This window comes from Gouania willdenowi, chromosome 1, assembly GCF_900634775.1.
Source record: "Gouania willdenowi chromosome 1, fGouWil2.1, whole genome shotgun sequence".
Lineage (NCBI taxonomy): Eukaryota > Metazoa > Chordata > Actinopteri > Blenniiformes > Gobiesocidae > Gouania > Gouania willdenowi.
In genome coordinates this window covers 13,526,139-13,552,792 of record NC_041044.1, presented here as the reverse complement: position 1 = coordinate 13,552,792, position 26,654 = coordinate 13,526,139, and the positions used below count along the sequence as shown (strand labels likewise).

Below are 26,654 nucleotides of genomic sequence, written 5' to 3'. Positions count from 1 at the left end.
AAAGCACCCTTAGTGTTACTGTTGTATTAGGATTTTTCAGTGATTGGTTGCTATCGTCTTGGAAGTTCTGTTTTAAGTATAATGGTGGTGGCCGTGAACAGAGGGAAGGAGTGAGTCCTAATACCTAAAACTGGTATTTGGGATCAACGTGTCTAAGGTTAAGCCGAGTACGAGTTTATCCCACAGCCCAAGGCGTGCCAGTGCATCCATGATCAATGTTTGTGCAAGAAGTACTTCTGCAAATTCAAGTGCCACCCTGGGCCCGAGATGCAGCCAGGCCAGCAGCAAGAGTGGGGGCTAAGGAGCTCCAGGCCACCCACCCACGAACGAACAGCCCCCCAGACGCCCCCGAGAGCCCAAGCCGAGAGACAGCCACCGCCCTCCACATACACATCCAAGAAAGTCCCAAGGCGCCAAGGACCCAGCCACCGATCCAACCCTAAACCCCAAACCCCAAGGCCCCCCGCCAACAAACCATCCACCCCTCCATTTTCCAACCCACTTGCTCCTTTTCAGGGTCGCGTGGGTGTGCTGGTGCCTATCTTAGCTGTAATTAGGCACTCGGTGGGGGTACACCCTGGACATGGCAAAACATACACACAATGACAACCATTCATGCTCCCCTTCACTCCCAATGGCAATCTACAGACTGCCCGAGTAACTAGAGAAAACCTCCACAAGCATGGGGAGAACATTCAAACTCCACAAAGACTGTCCAGTGTCTAAAGGCTTGAACCCAAGACTTATTCTTGCGACCACTACAACACCATGCCCCCTGCCGTAAACCAAAATTAATATAACTTCACATCAAAAGATCAAAATAGCTGTAAAAAAAGCTCTAAATTCTGTTTCTGATTTTAAATGATTCTAAACAAGAGAGAGAAAATATTTAAAGTAGGAGAATAGTTATTTAAGAATGTTAAAGCAACTTTAAAAACAGGTTTCATGTATATGATTACAACTATAGAAGGGCCTATGTTTTGAATCTAGATTACCTCTTATTGCGCTAATTTCCAGGATTTAATCAGTGTGTGCTGGACTACAAAGCTGGCTAATGTCTTACGGAGCTAAATCACCATGGTAACTTAGGATGAACAACTAGCCTGGTCGGGAGTAGGTTTTGCTTTGGATAATTGGTTTAAATTAGCATGTTGTGATTAACTGTCCCAAGACAGCATCTTTCTGACAGGGAATGTTTGGTTAGTTGAAGCCCGCTAACGGAGATTAGAGATCCAGGTTATAATTAGCTAGATTCGTAGAATAGGCTCTAGAGACTCCAGTTAGCCTGAATTGTTTTTGGACTGTGTGATGAAATCAGACTAAATGAAGAAAACACAGGGAGAACATGCAAACTCTATGCAGAAACCTTCTTGCTGTGATCATTTACTTATATCTACAGTTGAACGGTGGGCCTGGCAACAAATTGGCATTCTGTCCAGACTACAGTGTAAGTGGGGTTGGCAGTGTTGCCTTTTACTCTGATTCAAATTTTTCAAAAAGGTTCATCCTCTAAGTTTATATTAGAAAGTATTTATGAATCAAACAGAAGCCTAAATTCTTAGATACAAATACAGATATCCTATTCTGCATTCGTAAAAACACATGGGCTAACAACTTCATTTAATGCAACCGTGGCAACCGTCCCCAATACAGGACTGGTTGTCTCTACAGGTGGGATAATATACAAAGTCCACGAGAAGTTACACAATACTGCACTCACGATGATGATTCGGGATTATATTTTTAGAGAGGGAAAAAAGACAAAAACATGCAGTTTGAAAAATAACCATGGCTTTATTTGACTGTCTATAGAATGGGTATACTTAACTTTTGCAACTCAATAGAAATATAATATATAAAATAAACAATAACATAAATATTCCGATTTGAAGTGCCAAAATTGCCATTCTAGAACGCAAAAACAGAGACTGACAAACAAAATCATGTCATCATCATGACATTCTTTGAAATAGTTTTCTTATGATCCACTCCTAGAAAATATCGCGATACCACTCGCACAATCAATAATAGGTCTTGATATTGCAATATATTGTTGCACGATATATTAACCATTTAAAAAAAAAAAAAAAAAAACATTTAAAAGGTATTTACTGCTTCTTGGTGAAAATATTTAATTCTCTTTTAACCTAGTTATTGAATTAAAAAAATGTATATATTATTATTGGACTACCCTCAGCATCACATCTGCTTTTACCAAACGTGCATCTATTACACTATATATAGACATTTCTATATGGATTTTAGAGTCGGCCTACTGTAGTTCTCACACTATTAACAGTGACTAGATGGGTTGGCTACGATATAATTAGTGTGACAACCAGCCTGCATGATCATCCCATTCTAACTATGAATGATCATGCAATAGTAAACCTTGTTGCTGCTGTTGCAGTTCAGAATGTGAACAGGAATGACTGATAGAACGAGCAGGCCCGGGGAGTTAACAGTGGAGGTGATAAGGGTATTTTTAAAGAAAGGTGAAGGGAAAAGGCCACAGAGCGATACATAAAGTTAAGTTACTGATAAAAATTGTACACAAGTAAAAAAAAAAAGAGGTAAATAGACACAAAAAAGTCATACAATTCTAAATGTGAACAATGTGCATTTTCATGCAGATTATAAGAATAATAACAAAATAATAAACGACTGATATTCCACATTTATTATTAATTAATAAACAATAAACAAAGAAGTGCCAAATAAATAAATAAGTGACCATTTCTTGAAGATGAAACTCATAAAAGAAAAGAAAGGAATCTAGATGATGACTATTTTGTGAGCTGTTTTCCTTTGGAATGTGTTTTATGTGATTCCAACATCATTTTCTCAGACAACGGGAGGAAGAAAGATGAATCCTAAAGCCACTCAGTTTGTCCTTTTCATTTAATTTTTTATTTACTATTACTACAGCTGTGTCAAGCTAAACAAAAGATAGATTAAAAATAAGGTTTGGATTTTCAAAATAAGCCTCTTTAAGTAGAACTGGGAACGTCAGCTTTCATTATTGAAATAATATTAAGAGTTAAAACGATATTTTTTAGTATCATACTTATACAATACGCGTGTTAAACGGATAATAAATAGGAAAAACAAAGGGCTTGCAGTGCAATGAGTTACATTATTGGATTTGTTTTGAAAGGAAACGTTGTTCTTGTTCCGGCTAAACGTCATTTCCGCAACTTGACGGCGGTCACTACCAGCAGTGATTGATACTCGTTACCAGGTGCTGGGTTGCTAGACAACAACTGTCCCACTGACGTGCACGCCGATACACGCACATTGCTACTGTTTTATGAAGCTACAGTTTGTTTAGTCTGTGTCAGTTGTCCCTGTTGTGGACGAAATGTGAAGTTTTAGCATGCCAGCGTGTCTTTTGTTGCCTTGTGTGTCAGGCTGCCTGCAGCCTGCTTTTTGACTCGAGCGGGTGAAAATGAGAGGACTACCTACGTTCAAAGTCGACTTTTATAACTTAACGCGACGTCTACAGACCAGATATGTTTAATTCTTCTGCTAAAATGTCTCTGGAGGCGAGCGACGTCCAAACAGATGAAGACTGTGAGGAGCTGGTGAGTTCGCCTAATGCAGCTGTTTGTATGTTAGCTTAATGCTAAAGGTGTCCCCAATCATAACTTGTGCTTAAAGCTAAGCTGTACATTAAATCTAATTCAGCTCCTGACATGCTTTTAGAAGAGGTAACCCTCACACTCACAAGGAGTGCATGAAAACTGATTAAAACGGAAGTGCAGTACCTGCTGGAGAAGCTTAATATGCCTTTATTTATTTATTTAAAGTTAAAAACAAACACTAAAAAGTAAATCAATGTCACTGACACGTGCTTTGCTTTTCATTGTCAGGGTGAAGATGGTTTCTCTCTCCCAAATGATATCCCAGAAAAGGTAAACAAACAACTAGCTGCAGACTGTGGGTTTAATGGCTTTGCTTTACTTTTGCATTAGAGTCTCAATTGATATGATAATAACTTTGTGTAAATAAACTGTATTATTATTATTAGGGGTGTGCATTGTCATGAATCTGAGGATACGATACAATTCACAATTTGCATGTCACGATACAATATGTTCCGATACTAAACAATACAATATACATTGCAATATCAATAATTACAAATTTCACCTTTACAAGTACATAATGGCATGAAATACAATTTAATTCAATTGTTTAAGGAAGTGTATCCTAGTATATAATACGTATCCATATACCGACATTATATGCATAACAAAGATGACGTTACCGGAAGTCACATGACCATTCCGTGCGATTAGGGTTACTCCGTATCGTAGTTTAGGGTTACGGTTAGCGTTAGTCCGTAACATAGTTTAGGTTTAGGTTTAGTTAGTCCGTAACATAGTTTAGGTTTAGGTCGTCCGTAACATAGTTTAGGGTTTGGTAGTCTGTAACATAGTTTAGGGTTGGGGTTAGTTAGTCCCTAACATTGTTTAGGGTTAGGTAGTCCGTAACATTGTTGACATATTATTACAAACAAAAGTATAAGTGCGTAGCGTCTCATTGCTCAGTTTAGGTCACGTGGTGCACCTATCATGTGACCTAAACTAGACAATGAGGAGCGTTTTGTGCGGCTAGACTGCCGGCATGTGGATACGTGTTACGTATTGATAGCCACTGCCTTTTTTTTTCAACTTGCAAGTCAATCAAAAATGGCCATGACTATTGATACGGAAACGTATGAATAGACTGCAGCGCCCCTCATTGGCCAGTTTAGGTGACATGACTTAAAATTTCCGTCAGCTTTATTTTAGCTCAGATTTATTTTTAGCTACCCCGCTAACCCTTTTATTTTGGCCCTATCTCTGACCCTAACCCAGGAAATACCCTAAAATGTTTTTTGTCTTTTCGTATATATATTTTTAATGGTGGAATTTGCTGTGTTAAATATGTTAAAATGAAAAAATATATATGACAAAAGCAGGATTTGAACCCACGGCAGCGGAAGGAAGAATTCTTGAGTCTGGCACCTTAGACCACTCGGCCATTCTGACACGGTGTAAAAAACACGTTTCTGTATCACTAGACACTTTGATTAAAAATCAGGGGCTTTCGTCTTTGTTTATTGTCATTTATGTTTACACATACAGTATATGACATTGGTTCCCTGCACTGAGGAGCACTGTTCAACATCCCACAGTGTTGATACTCCGATTACAAGCCTGCTTCCTTAACCACTAGGCCACCACTCACAATATAAAGACAAGTGGTATCATGTTTATCAAACTGTTAAATGAAACAGAACAGATTCTGATTCTGTTAAGTTCTTAAATTCTTTAAAAGAAAGTAACCACATCTATAAAAGTGCCCACTATATTTAGTGAAAATAAAGTGCAATCAACTTCCAGCCAAAATGTGAGTAGTGAGGTAGTTTAATAAGGTTCACTAACACCTAGTGACTGGGCGTTTACGTGCTATGCATAAGTAAGGGCAATTAACTGTTTTTTTCCCCGATAAAAAACATGATTAAAAAAATGTAGTTGGACAATTTTTGGATCTTTACGATTATTGGGCGGTAAAATTACGGCATATTGCCGAATCGATTTAGTCTTGCACCCCTAATTATAATCATATGTAGTGTTATTAATCTTTTAGAACAACGATGTTCCTCTGCTTTAACTTGTTGATTTGCTCCACTCTCAGAGAAGAAGGAGAAAGAAGGTGACGGGAAAACCTCCTTCACAAAGTAAGATTTGTCTAAGTAGTACGCTGAGTAAAATATGCAGCCACAGAAACAAAAGTTACTTGGTTCACTTCTATTCAGGGTCTCCGTACCTCTCCAGTCTCAATGTAAACCCAAGGAGAGCAACAGTAGGAGCATGGAGACTTCCTGCGTCTCCCCTGGGTGACAACAGAGATGACACACCTGGAGAAACCAGCTCCGCCCGTCTTTCTAGCATCCTTAGCAACGGCCACGGTAGGTACCAAGAAAACAGGAAAAACTCTGGAGACTGCATCTGTTTGCAGTACGGTTTGTGCTCTGTCAGTGTTTGGTTCTTAAAAAAAAAAAAAAAAAACTGCAGCCGTAAAGAGTAAAACAGTTAGCTATGCCGTGAAGAAGCAAATAGCTAAACTAGCCGTACAGCTAAAATGCATCATTCAGAAATATTACTGCAATTTATAGTTCAAGAATGTTGGAGAATGGTTAAAGTTTGCCTATGTTTAATTGAAATTTTAATCGTTGTGTCCCAAATGCTGAGATCAGATTGTGACATCACCCCAGAGCTTCTCAAACACACCTTAAGCATGAGGAAATCCAAACACCTTCTCTCTGCATCTAATGGTGAGAAAATCTGTCCAAATCATTTCTAATAATACAGAAAAAGATATATATATATACTGTATATATATTAGTGCAATATGTGTGCGTGATTCCTGGGCAACATCACCACAACCTGTTGGTCTTTGTGCTTAACAGGTTTCGCATTCACTACATCTGACTACAGAGAGAAGGAGGACATGTATGATGAGATTATTCACTTAAAAAAGGTAAAAAACAACATAATTTAGTCACTTCAGGCATAACATAACATAACATAACATAACATAACATAACATAACATAACATAGCATAACATTCTTTTCATAAACAAGTCTCCTAATTCGGACAGGTTCTCTATTTTTCAAAGGAAAAATGTCTTTGCACACATTTTGTGAACTATTTGACTTAAATGATTTTTTTATTGCTGGTGTGTTCTGTAGAATCTCCAGGTACAGAAGTCTGATAATCGACAAATGAAAGTTAAAGTACGACGACTAGAGGAAGAAAATGCTAAACGAGAGAAACAAATAGAAGAGCTGCTGGATCCTACCAAGGTAAATAATGAGGAGCACTTCTTCCTCTTAAAGCTTCTTTGTTTTGTAATTGAATGGTTTTTATTCGTCTTCTTAGGGCTCTGAATACACCCGAAGTTTTGTGGATAAGAAGAGAGAAGGAAGTGTGGTGAGTTTCTTTTGTGTGTGTGTGTGTGTGTGTGTGTGTGTGTGTGTGTGTGTGTGTGTGTGTGTGTGTGTGTGTGTGTGTGTGTGTGTGTGTGTGTGTGTGTGTGTGTGTGTGTGTGTGTGTGTGTGTGTGTGTGTGTGTGTGTGTGTGTGTGTGTGTGAGCGCGCGTGCGTGTGTGTGTCAGAGTGTAAATCAGGGGTGCCAGGGTGAAATTGGTCAGGGGGCCAAAGACCAAACACCGACTCAACACATGAATATGCTACTTGTAATTATTCATAAAAGCCTACACATCAAAAAGAATATGCATTGGCACCACAATAGCCTCACAATGAGGCCTACAATTATATAGCAGCCTAAAGAAAGTTACCCTCTTAAAACAGAACATTGTCCTATCCATGCAAGTAGCCTATATTTATAAATTACAAATGCAACAAAATAGACTAGGTGTCAATAAAACACAGTTCTTATAATTAACACAAGTGTAAACTGTAAATTAGTTTGATCATATTTATTGAAGGCTTGCACATGACAACATGCCAATGCATAATTAGGCCAATGAAAAGAAGGCCAGGCCAAGTAGGCCTAAACGAGTCACAGAAAGTAAGTGCCAGAATAAAGTAATCCCACAATAGACCAAGTGACTGAATATCCAGTAGGAATTAGTAAAACAAAAAGGGTTTTGGAAAAATAGCCAAATATGACCTCTTTTAAAACATGACATTGGCTCAATAACAGATGGCACATTAACTTTACCAGTCATCACCAGTAAACTCCAACCCACATTTCCACACACCCATGCCTATGGCACTAGCCTACATCAGTCAACCCCAACCCCTTTTATTCCCTCCCACCCATATCACACAGGATTATGTTAAATGGGGAGACAAGCCTTCTTCAGTTACATTTTACTTGTGACGCCAGATACCTTTTAACTTTCACCATCTTAGCTCAGCTGCAGCTGAGGCGGCAGCAGCAACAGACCAACTGACGGATTCCACCAAAATTAAAGGGGACATGTTATTCTATTTTTCACCCATCTCTATTTGTTCTAAGAACCCCAAAAGCATAATATTTCAGGTTTATTTTCCAAAACCCGCTTGTTTTATGGAGTTTTAGCCTCTGAAAAGTCACTTTTTGACCAATTCTAAAGCTAGGCTGTTTGAGTGGGCGTGTCTATAGACACGGACTCCACACAACAGTTGATCACTAGCGACTCTCTTTTGCTATTCACACACTCTTGTTGTTTTCAGCCAGAAAACTGCACAATTCAGTAAAACACATGGCTATTTAAGTGGATATTGTTATTGTGAGTCAGAAAAACACTGTTTTATGAAGTGTATGCGCCGTGCAGCAACAGCAGCTCCAACAGTAAAAGCAGCTGTTTCAGCTGTTTCAAACACTTACCGGAGCTGCTACGTTGCTTTATTGTCATCATCTCATGTAGAGATTACAGGAATAGTCCATTCAAGGTGATAGTTCGAACCGCTGTGTAGCATTGTGTTACAAACACAGTGTTGCCAGATGTTTTGGCTGTTCTAAGATGTGATTGGGCTGGAAATTGTCCATCTGATCTGGCAACACTGATTCCCGATTTCACCTGTGACATCACAAATGTAGAAAATTTGAAACGGGCAATTTTCTTACACAGACCACAAACAAATGACTGGATGGGTTTATTTCACATTTTGTGTGCTGGTGCTGGTGAACACAAAAAAAACCCATTAGATTAGAAAAAATATGCTCTCCCCTCTATTATATCAACCACAGGCCGACTGTGATGTACAATCAGGCCGAGTCCAGCCCGTGGGCCGTAACTATGGCACCCCAGGTGTAAATGAACTAATCAAAGGTTTTGGTGATTCTGTGCATTCAGGTTCTGAATGGGCTTAAACAGAGAATCCTGAAGCTGGAACAACAGTGTAGAGAGAAGGAAAATGCTCTAAGGCAAGAAATGTACATTATTGATTTGTTCATTTGCATATATTGAGTATGGAATCTTTCAGTCATGTATTTTTCCTTTTTTTTGTTTATAGCAATTTACAGAGTGATCTAAGGATCACCAACCTGGAGGAGCTAAAGATCACAGCAGATACATATTTTCAGGAGGTACCATTACCACTTAAATGTTGATACAAAAGTAAACCCTAAGTAAGGATTTCTAAAAAGACAGCATTAAAGGGCAATACACTGTATAAATAAGCATTATGATAACAGCTCAACCTGTCTGCACCAGTCTCTCAGGGAGCTCAACTGTGTGGACACTTTTAAAAAAAACTGCTGAAGACTACACTTTACAGAAAAGCTTTTAGTTAACTGGATTTTAATTTTTTATTTATCCTTTAATGTTGCTGTTCTTATGGTGTTTATGCACTCTTGTTTTATTATTCTATTGTGTTGCACTTGTACTTTTACCACAACTCTGTACAGCACTTTGTGATTTTATCTGCGAAAAGCGCTTTATAAATAAATTTACTTACTTACTTACTACTTACTTCAACCTGCTTTGAGAAGCTAAGGCTGCATTAAAGAAACTGTGTGTTTGTGTGCTTTATGTTTCAGATTCAGAGACTGAAGATACTTCTAGAAGCTGCAGAGAAAAGGTAATCATGCCTGAGGAAATCTGAGATCAACAGTGCACCGTCAGATTTCTGTTCTGGTTTTATTCACCCAAAGCTCAGTAGTCTTTGGCTGAGAATATATATTTTTACATTGTTATGTAGTTACAAAACCACAGAAATGATGTGGTTTAATAGGAATGCATTTCATTTAAAAGCTTTTTCTACTAAATCAAGGTACGAGCATCAGTTTAATGTAGAAACACAAACAAGTGAAATGTAATCAAAGTCTGACTGCAGTGGTAGGTAAAACTAATCTGTCTCACGTTGTTCTAAACCTAGTTATATATTTAAGGAAATAAACAATGTTAAGCAAAGTTGTTTTAAGGACTTTGGAGGCATATAATAGAGGTTTTCAGCTCTTGCCTTTCACTACCTTTCCCACTGTGTGTACCTGCAGTAGTCGAGCAGAGAGTAAATGCTCTCTGAGGCAGCAGAAAGCTTTGAGCTCAACTGTCCATCGACTGTCAGACAACTTGAAGCAGCTTCAACAAGAGAACGCGGTCCTCAGAGAAGAACTGAACACTGATGATCCAGCTGGAGGAATCAAAGGTCTTTGCTTTTATCTATCTATAAAGCAAGGGAGCTCTGTCTGTGCGTCAGTTTGTGTCTGTGTGTTCCTCAAATATCTCTGCGGATCAGGCTCAGATTGTCCTGAGACTTTCAACATGGCTGCTACTTGGTTCAAAGGTGTGTGACGTCAGATTTGTTTGGACTACAATGATACCATTCATAAATTATTTCATAAAATTGTCCACCGGGAGCGGAGCCAACAGAGTGCACGCCATATGAAAACACAATAGTTATCACTTTACACATTTCACAATAAACCTAAATTTCCCTGGCTTCCCACCTTCAAACACAACCTCATTTGTCCATCCATGAAAAAGCTACTTAACCTCCCACTTTTCTATAGCAATACATGGTTCCTACGGGCACTGAACTAGTATTAATAATGATAATGTATACTTTATTAATCACTGTAGTGAAATTCTCCCAGGGGGCTTGCAGTGGGCTGCCAATTATATGGCTAAAAGTTGGTCACAGAGCAAATGGAAATTTATACACTTCATTTTGGATTTTAAAATCTGTTTTTGTCTTAAAAATCCTGAATGATTTGCTTCTTGTTGTGCATTACAATGTAAAGTTTGATGATCAAAAGGCTCTATAAAACTGTTAGAGTTTAGTACAGAGTTCTGTAATTATTTACCATTACGTAGACTTTTCCAGCTGTAAACCAAACACTAAAGCTGCTATAATGTTGGATTTTTAGTGATGAATGGATAGAGTATGTGTGTATTTGTGTCTCTCAGGTTACAGAGACTGGAGTAAACACAGGCTATTGAGGAGGCTGCTGGAGGTGGAGAAGGTGAGAGCACGTGCCGCTAGTTGCTCACCTAAACATGAGCTGTCCCTTGTATGACAGTGGTTGACTTTCCTCTTCTCCAATCAGAGATGGGAGGGCAGTAAAAGACACGCCCAGCCAGTGAAGAGCAGCAGCCGATTGGATCAGGAGGTACAGACCACACTTTCAGAAAGTCAAGGCTTCTCCATAGCAACAGAGGCGGGGGTCTCCGTGGGAACCATGACTGAGGAGCGGGAGGAGCTGGTTTCTGCTCTGATGGAACGTCTCAGCCAATTGGAGAAGGAGAAAGCAGATCTTCAAGAGAGGCTCTCATGTAACAAGTGAGTCAGGAGCCGCTAATTTCATATACTGTAGCTCTGTTATGTGATCCACAAACCACATAAAGATTTGCATTTATAATTGAGTAAATCATCAAAAATGAGTAATTTATGATTTTATTTGTGAGTTAACCATAAAATGATACATTAGTGGCTCTAAACTGTTCTGGCTTTGTAATACAACAGCAACTCTTTATACCTAGCTGTGGCCTAATCAAGAAATTCTCACATTTCTTTAATAAATAATGTAATTTTTAAAACTGAGACCCGTCACCCAAATAGGTCGTGACACATATTTTGATTCAAACCTATAGAGCAGTGGTTCTCAACTTTTTCAGCCTGTAACTCCCAAAATAAAGGTTCCAGAGATGGGGGACCCCCACTGTACCTGAAGGTGGTTGAACATTGAAGAACAGTCATTTGGCGACAGGGCCATCGATAAAGGGGAATAAAGGGAAGAGCATTTTGGGGCCCATCCATAAAGTCAGAAAAATGATGGTCCATTGTTCTATGAATCTGTGATAACCACATTTATTTATTTATCTGAATAATATCCAGTGTTATCCAAGATGTTTATTACTATTTGCACCATAGCATATATTCATCTTAAAGATGTAAATCCTTGATTTAATCAGAAATAAAATGACTTGAAAGTGACCAAAAATGGTGGAAAAGATGGTGAAGTGGGATTTTAAAAACCACTGAAATTGGTTAAAAGTTGCAAATTAGAGTGGGCAAAACCGGACAGAAAAAGTGGTAAAATGGTTCAAAGTGTCAATATTGGCTTAAAAGTGGCAGAAAAAAAGTAGGAACAATTAGTTTAAACTGGCAAATAATGGACATGACAAATTGTGAATGTGGCAAAATAAGCATGAAATAAGGTGAAAAGAGGTTGAAAGTGACAATAATTGGTCAACATATGTGACACTAGGTGGGAAAGTGGTGAAAAGGGTTTATAAGTGCCAAAAATGTCTTGAAAGTGGGAAAAATGTGCAGAAAAGACATTGGAAGTTGATGGAAAAATGGCAGAAAGAAAAAGTGATGAAAATAGGTTCTTTTCTTAAAGGCATCTGGTGACCCCCTGCTATATATACTGTATATATATAAGTATATAACCTTTTGAGAATACAAGCATCCAACTGGAGTCATAAATATCTTAATATAAACTTTCTAGTTTTTATGACTTTGGTTCCAAGCCTGTAATCTTTGTTTGTATTTGTAGTGATGAAATAAAAGAAATTAGAGAAGAAAAGAAAAAGCTGGAGAGAGAAGTAGCACGATGGAAAGCTGAACAGGAAGAACAAAACAGTAGGAGAAAACAGTAAGTTTTTAGTGTTTTAATCTTTTCTGAATGGATGTTTTAGGTTGAATACTAACATATAATGTGTGACATCCCTGTTTGTTTACTTGTTTGCTTCACAGACAGGATTTGGAGCAATTGTTGGCAAGGGTTACAGTTCTGGAGGCTGAAAAAGGCAAACCTCCAGAAGCGGAGCTCTCCTCTGATCCTGCCTTAAAGACGATTAGCTCAGCGGTCTTAGAGGTAACTGAGGAGAGGGATGCTGGCTGTAAACACAAAGAGGCTGAAGGAGATGAAGACCAAAGTCCAGTAAAGGACAGAAGAGCAAAAGCAGCGCTCGTCATTCAGACAAACTGGCAGAAGCACAGAAATAAAGTATGCATCATATGACCAGGATGTGATGGAAATTCTAGAATATTGTTAACATTGAGGCACTTTTTGTGCTTTTCTTCTGCAGGACCTGGTGATGTTACAGTCGGTTCTAAGAGGACATCTACTGAGAGAGGCTCAGCTGAAGGAACGGCTCAGAGATGCTGAGAAAAAGGTTCCTTAGAAACCACCCAGCCCTAGTTTGTTAATTAATGAACTATCTGCCTGTGTGGTCTATCTGTTCATAGGACTTGTGTGCTGTGCTATGATGTCAATGATTTTAAGCTGCTGTGTCTCATTCATTCAAAACACCCACAATCATTTTTTATTAGATAAAATCATACTTTGCTACGGGCATACACAAATACACATGGACTTTATCTAATAAACAATGATCGTGTGTAGCAGCTTCAAAAATAATGTTCCCGTAGAGGAACAGAAATTGCTGATTTTTCTGTGTTTTTTTTTGTTTTGTTTGGGTTTTCATTATTAACTTTTTTTATTGATTTTCCAACAACATGAATTATACAATAATTTAAATTGCAATTCTTAATCACATTTTAAAGATGAGATTTATTTGCTCAATGAAGATATTTAATTATAGTAAATAAACATATTAATAATAATATAAAGCTTAATCAGCAATAAGAAATATGGATGTTACTAACAAAGAGAATAGACAGTTTTTTCCACTGGCATTGATTATATTACCACTATTACACAAAGTGCTGTGCAATCCTTAGAGAAGACATAGGCAACTGACATCCCTCAGTCTAATTTTGTGCGACCCCACAAATAAACACACAAAATGACTTGAAAAAAGCACAAAAATAACTGAAAAATACGCAAAACTTAAGCCAAAAACGCAAAAGACGACGACAAAAATAAAATAAATGAAAAACTACAAAACGACTCCTACAACACAAATTCACAAAATTACTCCAAAACCACACACAATGAGAAAAAACAAAGGTGCCAGAATGACAAAAAATATACAAGAAAAACTTTAAATGACTGCAAAAACAACAAAAACAGAAAACAAACAGAACAAAATACCACACAAACAGACTCCAAAAACACACAAACACTTTGTTTTTCTTGTATTAATGGTCATTATTCTAAATGCTGACATGAATGTTGACAACGTGGCCCTAGGATCCCACAGTATTGACTTTTGTGTGGCCCTGCTGTGATAAAAGTTGCCCTTCCCTGCCTTGGAGAGGATTGTTTGTAGCTGAACATTAGTCCTGCTGTTTGTCTAAATGTCCACTAGATGGCGCTGTTGGATTGTTTTGTTTAATAACCCACTGACTGAACCTCTTTGTCCTCCTTTGCTCTGCATGTCCTGACTCCTCTCCAGTGTGAAGACCCCCCCACTGCTTCTGCTGGTGAAGATCTGGATGCAGAGGCTTTGATAATGCTTCAGTCTGCACTCAGAGGACATCTTAGTAGATGCGGTCATGCAATAGAAAGGTGATTTTGCTTCCAAACCACAATGAAAAAGATAAATACTGGGTCACAGTGTAATTTGCTTTTTTCAGAACATGTCTGTAATGTAATGTTTGTGTTTTAGGTCAGAGTTTTTTGTGTCCACTTCAATGGAGCATAAGCTGCCTAGCTCCTCTAAAAGAGGATCGCAATCAAACCCCAAAGTGAACAGAACAGGTGAGAACACATTATCCTAACGTCTGGGTAGGTGGGCACATAAACTTTATACGCACTGTCATCATCCTGTTTTCTATGTCTACATCAGCATTTATTTATGAATGATTTATGAGAGTCACTGACAGGCTTCAACAAAATATACACATGTTGAAATAACTCAAGTTTATTCATGTTTTTCCTATTTAGTGCACACAGCATTTAATGTTTTTATGAATGGCCTTCAAGGTTCTCAACAGAAATTTTTCACAGCATAGGGAGATCGCATGGCATGCGAGCAAGTTCCACCATCGCAGAAAATGTAACAATTTATAACTCTCAGAGGGCAAAATTTAGTGAAGTTAAGCTAAAGTTTTTTTTTGTTCCAGCTTTACTTAAAAGCTAAAAGGTATTTTTTGAATAGGTGAAGGTGATGATGAATGTAGTTAAGGAGTTACTCACCCTTATATATATATATATATATCTCCTCACAGAAACTGTATAGACGAGAAATAACATTTGATTCAAAAGACTGATTTCAAGATACACTTTTCATATAAATCATGTTGTTGTTTTGGTGGAAAAGGTAATGATGGTGACATGATGGACCTAAAAGAAGATCTGGGGAGTTTTTCAAGCACCCATGAATTGAGAGTGACATCCACCAACAAAGGTTAGGCAAAAAGAAGAGCGGAAAGTCACTTTCTCTCTTTTAAGAATATAACATTTCTGTAGATACAAAAAATGGAGTAATCAGACAGTTATGGTAATTTATTATTTTTCAGAATTAAAAAATAATAATAATCTGAAAACAGTGATTGCATTTTAAATTATTGCTGAAAATGTATGTATGGAGGCGACTATGACTTACCCTTATTTTGAAAAGCCTGTCTTGTAGGGATGTAACGAATCACAATTCGATTCACGATACTGGATTCACGATACGATTCTCTCACGAATCCCTTGATAAACTCTGCAAAACAATGAAATTTAATTAAAAATAAATCCTGAATGAAATAAATAAAGAAATTGTACAAATGAAGAATCCTATTCATTTAAATTCTGGCTCTACTGTAAACTATGCAAAACTGGTGCAACTGAAAACATTTGGACTTTAAAACAAATCCCATATAAAAGAAATAATATAAATAAACAAACTATGGCTTTTATTCTCTCTGTTGTTTCTCCCTTTCCTCTTTGAGCCCCTCTTGGATTTCACATGTTCTTTCTTTCTCATCTCTTTCATTTTGTCTGGGGGAAGCCAAAATGCTTCCTGAATTTCAAATTCTAAATCGATAGTGCCCTTTACTGTAAAAAAAAAAAAAAAAAATTAAATAATATATATATATATATATATATATATATATATATATATATATATATTTAAACTGCGATTCAATTTCAGTGTATCGATGTGAACCGTGACACCTTTGAATTGATTTTTCACTGTCTCACGATTAATCTTTACGTCCCTACTGTCTTGTCTTGAAAAGTTATTATCTGACCTCACTGCAGTGTCCACACTACCCTGGGAATTACTGTGGGTGGGTTCTCCACAGGGCTGCTGTTTCAATTACTGTAGCAGTGAAGCTTACAAAGGACTGGCATCTTGCAGCTTTAGCATGTTTAGAAAGGCAATGTGTACATCCAAATGTTATTATGGCAGATAAACAGGTATATACTGTACATACAGTATATAACTGAGTAAACAATGGTTTACATGCTTTGTTTTTTACAGCGCAAGCAAAGCAGGATTGCACATCCGAGTCTGTCCAAACTGTCGATTCTGATGATTCTGATGACATCATAGTGTCTCCTTCACGCCCATTTAGAAATAGAGAAGTTCTAATGGCTTAGACCTGGGTCTGCACCTGAATTAATGGATTCTGATGGGATACTCTGTCGAAGCGCTGCACTTGCCATATATGTCTCTGAGCCTGTGATGTCAGGGTCAGTGATTTAAAGGCATCTTCACTTTTGTTCATTAAAGATGACCAACCTCTCAACATTTTCAGCTTCAGAACAGAAGACATGTCTTTACCGAGGCTGCAAAAATACTTCTATGGCTGAGAACCTTCACAAATGATGTATAATCATCAACGCCTGTGTTACGTGAACTATGGAAACACAGTATTTACTGTGCAATAACCTCACAACAAACAGTCAAAATATATCAGGAAACTTTTTACATTTTATTTCTGACAGAAAGACAGTGGTTACAGTTTAGATTTTTAGCACTGTTGACTTTTTCATTTAATGGCAGAGAAAACTTGAGTTGGTGTGAAATGAAAATACTTGGAACCAAAAATCATTCAGGCCTAATATGTCTGACTTTCTAGTTAATTCTTATTTTATTTCTTATCAGTTTGAATTGCATTGTTTTGACATGTAGAAACTTATAAACTTAATGTGAAGCATTAATATATATAGATTTGATTTCTTTATTTATTTAGAATATGGAAATGACAACTAAAAAACAGTTTAAAATACAAATCAAGAAATAACAACAAAACAGTCGCTTGCATCTTGAAATTCTTCTGCATCTCAATGAAAAGGAGTGGAAAGAAGTGTAAACTTTTCTAGTCCTACCTTTTTAATGCATTACATTAGTAATAACCAGTTTTATTCAAAATATTGAATAAAAATGATTCTTAATGTACACAAGGACGTAAGTCTTACATATTAGGCCTGAATATAATTTGAGCGTACTAAATTAGCATAATTTACTCTCATGGCTTTCTTTCTAAGTGCCTACAGCAGTTTTAAATACTGTAATAAATCCAATAGCATATGTGTGTGTATTCCACTCAGTACAAACTGGTACTGTACAGTTCTTACGATTGCAGGCAATACAATAGGAAACAGTTATTATGGAGCAAATAAACTGTCTGTGTCCTAATAAATTGCTAATGATGTAAATGACAGTAAATTGTTACCGATGCACTATGAAGCCAAACTGTGAATAAATTATGTATGAGCCTGCTACAAGGCTAAAATCAGTGGAGTGAAAGATATGCTAGGAGTGGCCAAAAACAATGTTGCTGTTAAACAGCTGAATGTGAGTGTGTGAGGATGTAAACACAGTTGGTATGGGAGATAATTCTTTTTTTTTTTTTTTTTTTACATTGGATGCAACATGATTTACATTTTAACAAGTAAAGCTTTTGTAATGAAACACATTCGACAGTGGACTCGTGTTTTTCTCCTTTGTTACTTTGGAGTGATCGACATGTTAGCACCACAACACTCATCACTGTCTTCATATTTTATTTACCATTTTGTCCTTTGTCCTCCCGATGTCAAACATGGCCTTAAGCATCGTCAGCAGCTAAAATGTAATACATCAGCCACGACACATACTGTAACTGTTTATCCAAATGCAATTTGTGTGGCCTTAACCTCTGCTTTTCAGCAGAAACATCTCTGATTTCAGATTCAGTCTAAATATACAGTTGTTGGATTGTATTTACCAAATACATTGTATTCTATACCAGTGTTTCTCAAATTGGGGTACGTGTACCCCTAGGGGTATGCCATGACACTACATGGAGTTTTTGAGAGCGAAAGAGAGAGAGGAAAATGAACAAATAAAGTGTCAGTCTTGGTTCCACCCCAGGCGTGAAATGATCAAAACTAGAAATACATTTATACGGGAGGCACTAAATCAGGGTTTTTCAACCTCAGGGTCAGAAAATGTAAATTCTGTTTTTATAATAAAATGTTTCAATTGATTTTTTAAAAAATATTACAACTGTATTTCTATACTTTTACATTGTGAAATATAAATGTAGTTCAACTAAAATGCATTAAAACAATTATCTGAATTAAAACGTGATCAAAAACTAATTCTGGAAAAAAAATTGTCTTTGGGATCGCCAGAAATTCTTGATATCAAAATGGGGTCAAGATCCAAAAGAGGTTGAAAACCAATGCACTAAATACTTTTTCTTTCCACTTATTTAGAAAATGAGATGCTTTATAATGTGTGTTATCACTCATTCATACCATCGTTTTGCTCTACAGTTGTTTTTAAATAGTTTTCTAAGCCAAATGTTGTAGACAAAGGGGGTACAGTACTTGGTTTTAGAAATAGGAGAAAGGGGGGACTCAAGCCAAAAAAAGATTGAGAACCACTATTCTATTCGTCCATTTAAGTTGGTATGTAGACAGAGTGATGAACAATTCCCTCTGATATCACTAAATGGCACAGGTTTATTTGTTTTTGTCATTATAGCTTACACACTGGATATTCTCTGCTTTTTATAAAAATTTTATTTTGACAATCTGCGATGCAGAGGACTGAGTTTTTCTACATATTTCTAAGACAATGTTTAGGGTTTCCAGCAGAGCTGTGGTACCAGTACCACCACAGAAACACACACACAGCCATATGCTTTAGATATGAGGGAGAAAAGCGGCACACAAAATGTATTTTTTTTTTTTTTTTTTTATCTATTCAACACACTGCTGAGCTAAGACTGACAGACATGCAGCTTCAATTCTAAAGTGGTCCATATTTTAGAAACAAATAACATTTAAAAGTTCATTAAGATGTTTTAAAACATGGTATTTGAATTGATTCTAGAGCAGTGGTTCCCAAACTTTCCACAGTTCCGTACCCGAAGCCATGTATCCCCTACCGCTGCACACTTAAAAAAACAATGTCATGTAGTGTTTTTTTTAACCTTGGGGTTGTGACCCCATGTGGGGTCCCCTGAAATTTCTAATAATTTTAATAATAAAAAATACTTATTAAAATCACATTTTTAAAAAGTTTTATGTATTACACTTTTTCAAATTACAACAACACACAAAACAATCTTAACTGTATTCTATACTTTCACTTTCTCAAATATAAATCCAGTTAAAATAAAATGGCGTATAAAAACAACATCGGAGCTGGTGCATCTTGTCACTTTGTGCACTACAAACAAACATTATCGAAAGCTAATTCTAGAAATAATAAAGAGCCTCTGGAGGGGCCATAAATTTGTGATCATAAAATGGGGTCACGACCCAAAAAAGTTAGGAACCACTGATGTAATGTCACATACAATTTAATGAAAATTGTCTCTGAATTTGACCTATCCTGTTGAGGAAAAATATGTATTTAATAAATAAAAAAAGAATAATAATCTGTAATTATGATTACTCTCACATTGGCTAATGTGTAATTTGTGGCAATGCGTGGAGGCTCCTGGCTGCTGGTTGATTTATATCCATTTTTTTTAAATAATGTACCCCCTTTGACAATTTGTGTACCCCTGGGGGTACCCGTACCTCACTTTGGAAACCTAGGTTCTAGATGAATACTGATTGACAGTGAGCACACAATTTTATCATCATCAAATTGTTTAACTTGTACTTGGGAATGACTTTGAAATGTGACGTCACTTTTTTGCTATTTTACCAATAAAAAATTCAGGACCCTGTCAGTTGAAATAATAATAACAATAATATGATATGGTAATAGAATAAAGATACTTTAAAAAATAAACTCATTTTTGATCATTGTTACTGATAAGACCAAAAGTTAAATCTTTTCTGCTATGTTTAAATAGAGTAACCCTAACCCTACCCTTTACTTCAAAACCAACATCCATAATACTCTAAAAATGGCTATAATTATTGAATTTCTTTCTGAATTACACTATGATTTGAAGGCTGCCTGATAATTCAATGGTTTGTGTCGCTGCCCATCACTGCTAGGATCATACATTGAAGTGGAACTGGTGCTTTAAACAGTTTAAATGTTGCCCATTAAATAAATAGAAAATTAAATAATGTTATTAAACTAGCCCAAGTAAATGACTGACCTCCACTTGTTAATGAAACTGACAATGGTAAAGATTTGTATGCATGCTATATGTAAATAAATATACACTGTCTTTTAGAATGTTCATATGCCTATATACAGTAAGTAAATATTAAACTGTAACAGCCTTTGAGTTGATTTAAAAAAACAAAGTAATTTCACAAATAGTAAATGCAGATATTTCATTAATTATGATATCAGAAAAAACTGCCCAAAAATATCTCATAAATGTATGATCATTCACACTTTAAAGGTTTGTATTTCTAGCACATGACTGTGCTGCTGTATAATGGTAAAAAAACAGAAAGTGAGATGGAGATGAAGAGCATGTGCAAATTCACCAGCAGGAGGTGGTGTAGAACCAGCTTAAACTCGATTTATCTATTTTTCAAACTGATTCAGAATCAGTATAATGATTCAGATCATCCCCTAAATATAATCACTTATTTCTAACCCTAATTAAGATATTTCCTGAAAATGTCATCAAAATTTGTCTATCAGTTATTGAGATACACTTTTCACAAATAAATAAATCAATAAATAAACTATAAGCACTCAGAGATCAAAAACTCCACCAGCACCAAATATCATGTTTGTCAGATATTAACAATTTATCTGAATCAATGATCCTGATCATGCTCCCATGATCATTCACACTTTAAATGTGCAAAGTCACCAGCAGGAGGTACTGTATAACCAGCTCAGAGAGCTGAACATAGGGAATCATTGATCCAGAACCAGTATATTGATTTGGATCGCCTTCAAAATGTAATCACTTGTTCCTTATTCCATTACAAATATTTCCTGGAAATTCCATCAAAAATACTCCATTAGTTTTTGAATGGGACTCTTCACAGACAACAAATAAATGAATAAATATTTTTTTTTTTTTTTTTTTTTCTTTTTTTTTTTTTCTAACTTGTCTGCACATTCTGTCGAAGGTTAACACTACAAGAAGTGCAATCTTTTAACAGCAATGCATATTTTGTTATTGCAATTAAATAAATTTATTTATTTCATTGCATAATTGTGACCATCACCAGCCCTCCCTAGGGAAGGGTAAGAAATACTTTATTAAAGGGAGGATGTAAAAAAAGAGAGGGCAGTGTTACACCAAGGTGAGGGGTTGGAGAGGGGTGGGGAAGTTAACAGGGAAGAGGAATACAAGATAGGATATGGAATGGGTGGGGAGTAGTCGCTAGATTTCAAGTGATGCGATGTGAAATTGTGGTTGTGTATATTGTGCTTATTGTTGAGTTATCAAGCCAGTTTGGTGACCAGTGTGCGGCTTAGGAATAATGGTGGTGGCTGTGAGCAGAGGAAGAAGTGAGTGGAAATTCCATAGAACAGGTATTTGGGAACAACGTGTCTGTGGTTGAGCCCAGTATGAGTGTTATCCCACAGCCCAAGGCCAGTGCATCCATGACAAATGTATTTCCAAGAACCGCCACTGCAAAACCCACGAGCCGCCCCCGGGCCCCGGAAGCAGCCAGGCCAGCAGCAAGAGCGGGCAACCCGGGGGCCCCCGGCGACCACCACACGGCCAAGCAGCCCCCCGAACGCCCCCAAGATCCCAAACCGAGAGGCGACCATCGCCCCCCCCATACACACCCGAGAAAGCCCCAAGGAGCCAAGGACCCAGCGCACCACGCCACCAATCCAACCCCCAACCCCCAGACCCCCCACCCCATCCCCCCCCACCCCCCCCACACCCCCGCGCCCAACCCCCCGAGGGGAGGGCCCAGAGAGCTCCCCGCCCGAGACCCCAGCGGAGGAGCCAAAGCCCACGCCCAGCAGACGACCAGAGCCACGCCGAACGGGCAGCCGGCGGGCACCCGCCGCCGGGCCCAGAGCCAGCAGGGACCCGACCCCAGGCCAGAGGGACCCGGAATGAACGCAGCACCAGGAGCAGCCCGCCCAGGGAGGACGACCACACCCCAAGCCGCATAAGGCACCAGGGGGCCGCCGGGAGTCTCCCCGTCGGCCCCCAGGCACCCCAACCTAGCCCCCCATGGCGCCCCAAATCACCAATTGTTGATGTCGCCCGCGCCACGGGCTTTAGTTTTTTTATTTATATATTTTTTTTTTTTTTTTTAAAAGCCAGGGCCCCCTCCAAGGGCCAAGCCAGACCGCCTTGTGCATCCCCAGCACCCTGCCTCACGGGGCACTGCCCAAGCAGGGGCCGTACCATTAGGTATGCAAGGGCGCGGCACGCGGCACCCGCCCCGAAAGACCCCCGCCAGGACCGGCCCGGCCAGCCAGCCAATCACCCCGGGCCCCAGGAGCACCCCCCGGGACCAGGACCCCCCAAGGGCAAGTCCCCGGGCCAAGCCCCCCGGGACGCACCCCCCACCCCCGCCCAGGACCCGGCCACAGCCCAGCAGGACCGCACAGCCCCGGAAAGCCCAAGGCCAGCAGCCCAGGGCCCGCCGCCCCCCGGGCAGCGCCAGCCACGGAGCAGCGCCACCCACCGGCCCGCGAGCAACCGGCGATCCCCACCGCGGGGACGGAGGCACCCCAAAGGCACACATCAAGTGCGGAACCGCAGCCCCGAGCCAAAGATGCCCCGGACCCACCCACCAGTCCGCAGATGGCAGGACAGACCCACCAGGCGGCCGACAGCAACCTCCACCACCGGAACAGCCGGCGCCGCCCCCCAGTAAACAGCATCGCTCCGAGGCACCTAGCAACCCCGCCCCAACCCCGGTGAGGACACCAGCACACCCCCAGCACACCCACCCCCCAAACCGGCGAGGCAGGCCGCCCCAGGCCCGCACACCGCGGGGCCCGCCCCCAAGGCCACCAGCCGACGAAACAAGCACCAAGCCTCACCCAAGGGGAGGAAGCGTCCCCGCGCTCCACCAGGCCGACACCGCCCGGAAAGACCCCGCAAGGAGAGACCCCAGCAAAGCCCCCCCGAGACCCACCGCCACGCCCGACCACACCATCCTGATATATTTTCACTCTATGTAGTGGCCCAGCCACCAACAGAGGGGCCAGGCCCCCACCGGAGAGGCCCAAATATGTGAGCCAACCCACCACCCTGTTATGGTGCCTCTCCATTCCCCAATGGAGAGGCACTTCCCTATCCCCTGTGTGAGTGTGTGTGTTCAGTGAATGTATGGGGTGTAATTAAAAGAAGGGGGATGGAGGGGAGCGGTGCTCCCCATCCTACCTCTGTGGATATACGTGTATGTGGTGTAATAGGCCGGAGGGTGTAAGTGAGGGTACACCCTCCGGGGGGTGGCATGTTGAGGTGTGATTAAAATTGGAGGGATTAGTAGGGTAACTAGAGGTGGGAGTGCCGCCCCCACGCCACTACATAGTGACACAGGTGGCGGCCCCCTCCACCCCCAGTCCCACCATCCAGCCCCCCAAGGGTTGGGTATGGGTGTGTGGTGCATATTGTGAATGGGCCAGACCAGCTGGGAGTGAGGTGAAGTGTACATGTAGGAGGACTGTCCGGTGCGAGCCGGGCCCGTCCGCGTGGCGGGCCACGCGAGACGGTAGATGGTGCAGACGGGCAAGCGGCACTGTGGGCCCCGGAGCAGCAAAGCCGGAGACCCCCCCCACGGCACCCCCCAGACTGCGACGGCCCCGCGGAGCACAGCGGCACCCCCCACCCCCGGGCGCAGCCAGGCACCAACCCCGTCCCCCGGTGCCCCAGGGAGCGACCCCCGCCGCACGCCGGCCCAGAGCGACGCCCCCCCGCCGCCAAGGAGAGCGGCCGAGCAGGGGGGAGGCCCGTGCCCGCACCAGGGCCAGCACAGGCCCACCCGGCGCCACGACACAACACCCTCCACCGGAAGGCGGCCCCGGCCCCCCCGACGAAAGAGGACACCATCCACCGCCAAGCAGGGCCACCCCGCCAGCCACGGACCGGCAAGCCCGAGTACCGAAGCACCCCCAGCCCGGTACCGCCATCCCACACCAACGGCGCCAGAAGAGCCCCCCCCCCCCACGGAGGGGACCCCCGACGACCCACGCACCGGCACGAGACACCCCCCCGACGCCAGCGCACCCCGGACGACAGCGGGCCCCTGGCCACCAGCTCCGCCCCACCCAAGGCTGCGCAGCGCCGCCACGAGCCGCGGCCGGTCCCCAGGCAGATGACAGGAGAGCACGCCCCCGGACACCCAGACCACGGATCCACCCCCGGGACACCCCCGCCCCGGAATGGCGCCCACGGCGCCCGGTGCGCCCAGCCAGCAGACCAGCCAATCCCGACGCGGATCCACCAGGCCAAGAGCCACGCGCCGCACCCCCGCACACCCACCCAACACGACCCCCGGGGAGGCCCCATAGCACCCCCCACCCCACACCCCCAGCCGTACTGGCCACACCGGAGGGGGGCCCCGCCCGGCCCGTCACGCAAGCGACATCCCTGGCGAAGGCGCGCCCCAGGGAGCCAAGCCGAGGACCCGCAAGGGCCGACGGAGCAACCCACGGCCACACCCCGCCACCCAGCAACCCAGGAGGCAATCGCCGACCCCGGGCAGCAGCCACCCCCAAAGCCGCCCACACCCCGGATCCCCCCGGACCGGAGCCACGGACCCCACCACCCCAGGCCCCCCAACGGGACCACCCCCCAGCCAACCCATCCGGCACGGCACCGCCCGCCCCCCAGGCGGGAGCAACAGCCCCCCCACCAGCCCCCAGGCAAACGGGAGCCCCCCAAGCCCAGCCCAACCGGATGGCGGGCGCAAGAGCAAAGGAGGAGGGGGGGGGAGGACGAGACAGGGGGACAGGGAGCAAGGGGAAGGAGCGGCAGAGGAGCACGCAGGGCCCCAGCCCCAGAGGCCAACCAGATGCGCATGCAAGGGGCAACAGCGCCAAATCGAACAGCCCTGGGACCCTGTGAACACCCAGAAGGAATGCACACCCGCGCCGATAAATGAATAAATAAATAACGAGTAAAAACATGGTCTCCTTGGTAAAAACAGAATTTTAATGTTGTATATATAGGCAGCCTGTGCTTTTGTCTGGTGTATATGTATATATATATATATATACAATAGTTGGTTCCGATCAAGTAATTTAAATGGACAAAAGACGAGTGCTGATTTAATACCGTTAATTAGTGTTATATCTTGGGCAACACTGCAGTACACTGTGTAATCTCCACTTGTGGAACTATTTTTGTTGGCGGAGCCAAATTATTAAATAAACAAAGAAACTCTTGTCACTTATGACTGTTAACTAATAAAATGTGCTTGTAGAACTGTTGTATAAAAGCAATATCACATGAGAGGTCATGCTGTGCTTATAAGTTATAGGTGCTGATATATGTGCAGAGATGTAGTACTAATATGTCCTACTCAAGTAGAAGTACTGTTACTTGATTAATATTGTACTCAAGTACAAGTAGGTCGTACATAAAATACTCAAGTACAAGTAAAAAGTAGCTAAAAAATAGTACTCAAAGTTAAAGTTAGTAGTTACTTTCACCCCCACGTTTATTTTTGCGAATAAATCTTGCCATGGTTCCCTTCTTGCATACAGTAAACACCTCATGTATAAACATAACAAGGACCAAATCTTGCACAATTGGAACTTAATTTATTTTCCACAAAGGCATCCGTATAAAATAAAAAGGTTTGTCAAAATGTACAATTATTTTTTAACATAAAATAACACCAATGAATTGAATCTAAAATAAAAAGATAATCAGGCTCTAACTATAAATAAATATGAACTCTATAACAGCGTCATGCTAAATGTGCCAAGTGGGAAACAACATAATAGTTAAAAACCACAACCTGAACCCAAGAAAATGGCTCTGCTTTGATCAGAATACAAATGGATTCTGTTTAATGTACCATTAAACAGAAGAAAAAGACAAAGAAGAATTATTTACTTAGAAAAGCTTCATTGTAGAAATGTATGTAATTCCTTTATTTCTTTTAAAATGTACTTAAATACAGGTAAAATTAGATAGATAGATAGATTGATTGGTGGATGGATGGATGGATGGATAGGTGGGTGGATGGATGAGATAGATTGGTAGATATAGGTAGCTAGATTGTAGATAGATAGACAGATAGTTGATATTTAGTGATCCCACAGTGGGGAAATTTACTGTTATGACAGCTCACATCACATAAAGTGCAGTAAAAAAAGACAACGAAAGGCAACACACAGAAAAACTTGAAAGACACCTGAAAAATAGTGCAAAAATAAAACAGTGCAATGAAGATAAACAAGCAATGCATTAACGGAAGCTATATATAAATATAAATATTAATT

The 26,654-nt window shown here is 40.9% G+C and overlaps 1 protein-coding gene across 2 annotated transcripts; it reads left to right on the top strand.

The window, feature by feature from the left end:
* The first annotated feature begins 3,209 nt into the window (after positions 1-3,209).
* iqce (IQ motif containing E) lies at positions 3,210-17,995 on the top strand. 2 transcript variants are annotated; one of them, XM_028448167.1, is made up of 21 exons: positions 3,210-3,584; positions 3,873-3,914; positions 5,686-5,728; positions 5,807-5,959; positions 6,248-6,325; positions 6,461-6,531; positions 6,745-6,858; positions 6,935-6,985; positions 8,859-8,929; positions 9,019-9,091; positions 9,545-9,585; positions 10,001-10,152; positions 10,914-10,969; positions 11,054-11,286; positions 12,506-12,604; positions 12,706-12,958; positions 13,041-13,127; positions 14,313-14,425; positions 14,526-14,617; positions 15,180-15,266; positions 16,332-17,995. In XM_028448167.1, exons 1-21 carry the CDS (start codon positions 3,513-3,515, stop codon positions 16,448-16,450), a joined length of 2,100 nt encoding a protein of 699 aa, XP_028303968.1. In that variant the 5' UTR covers positions 3,210-3,512; the 3' UTR covers positions 16,451-17,995. The 2 variants fall into 2 exon arrangements, with proteins under 2 accessions (XP_028303968.1, XP_028303971.1); XM_028448170.1 differs by lacking the exon at positions 15,180-15,266.
* The last annotated feature ends 8,659 nt before the right edge of the window (positions 17,996-26,654 follow it).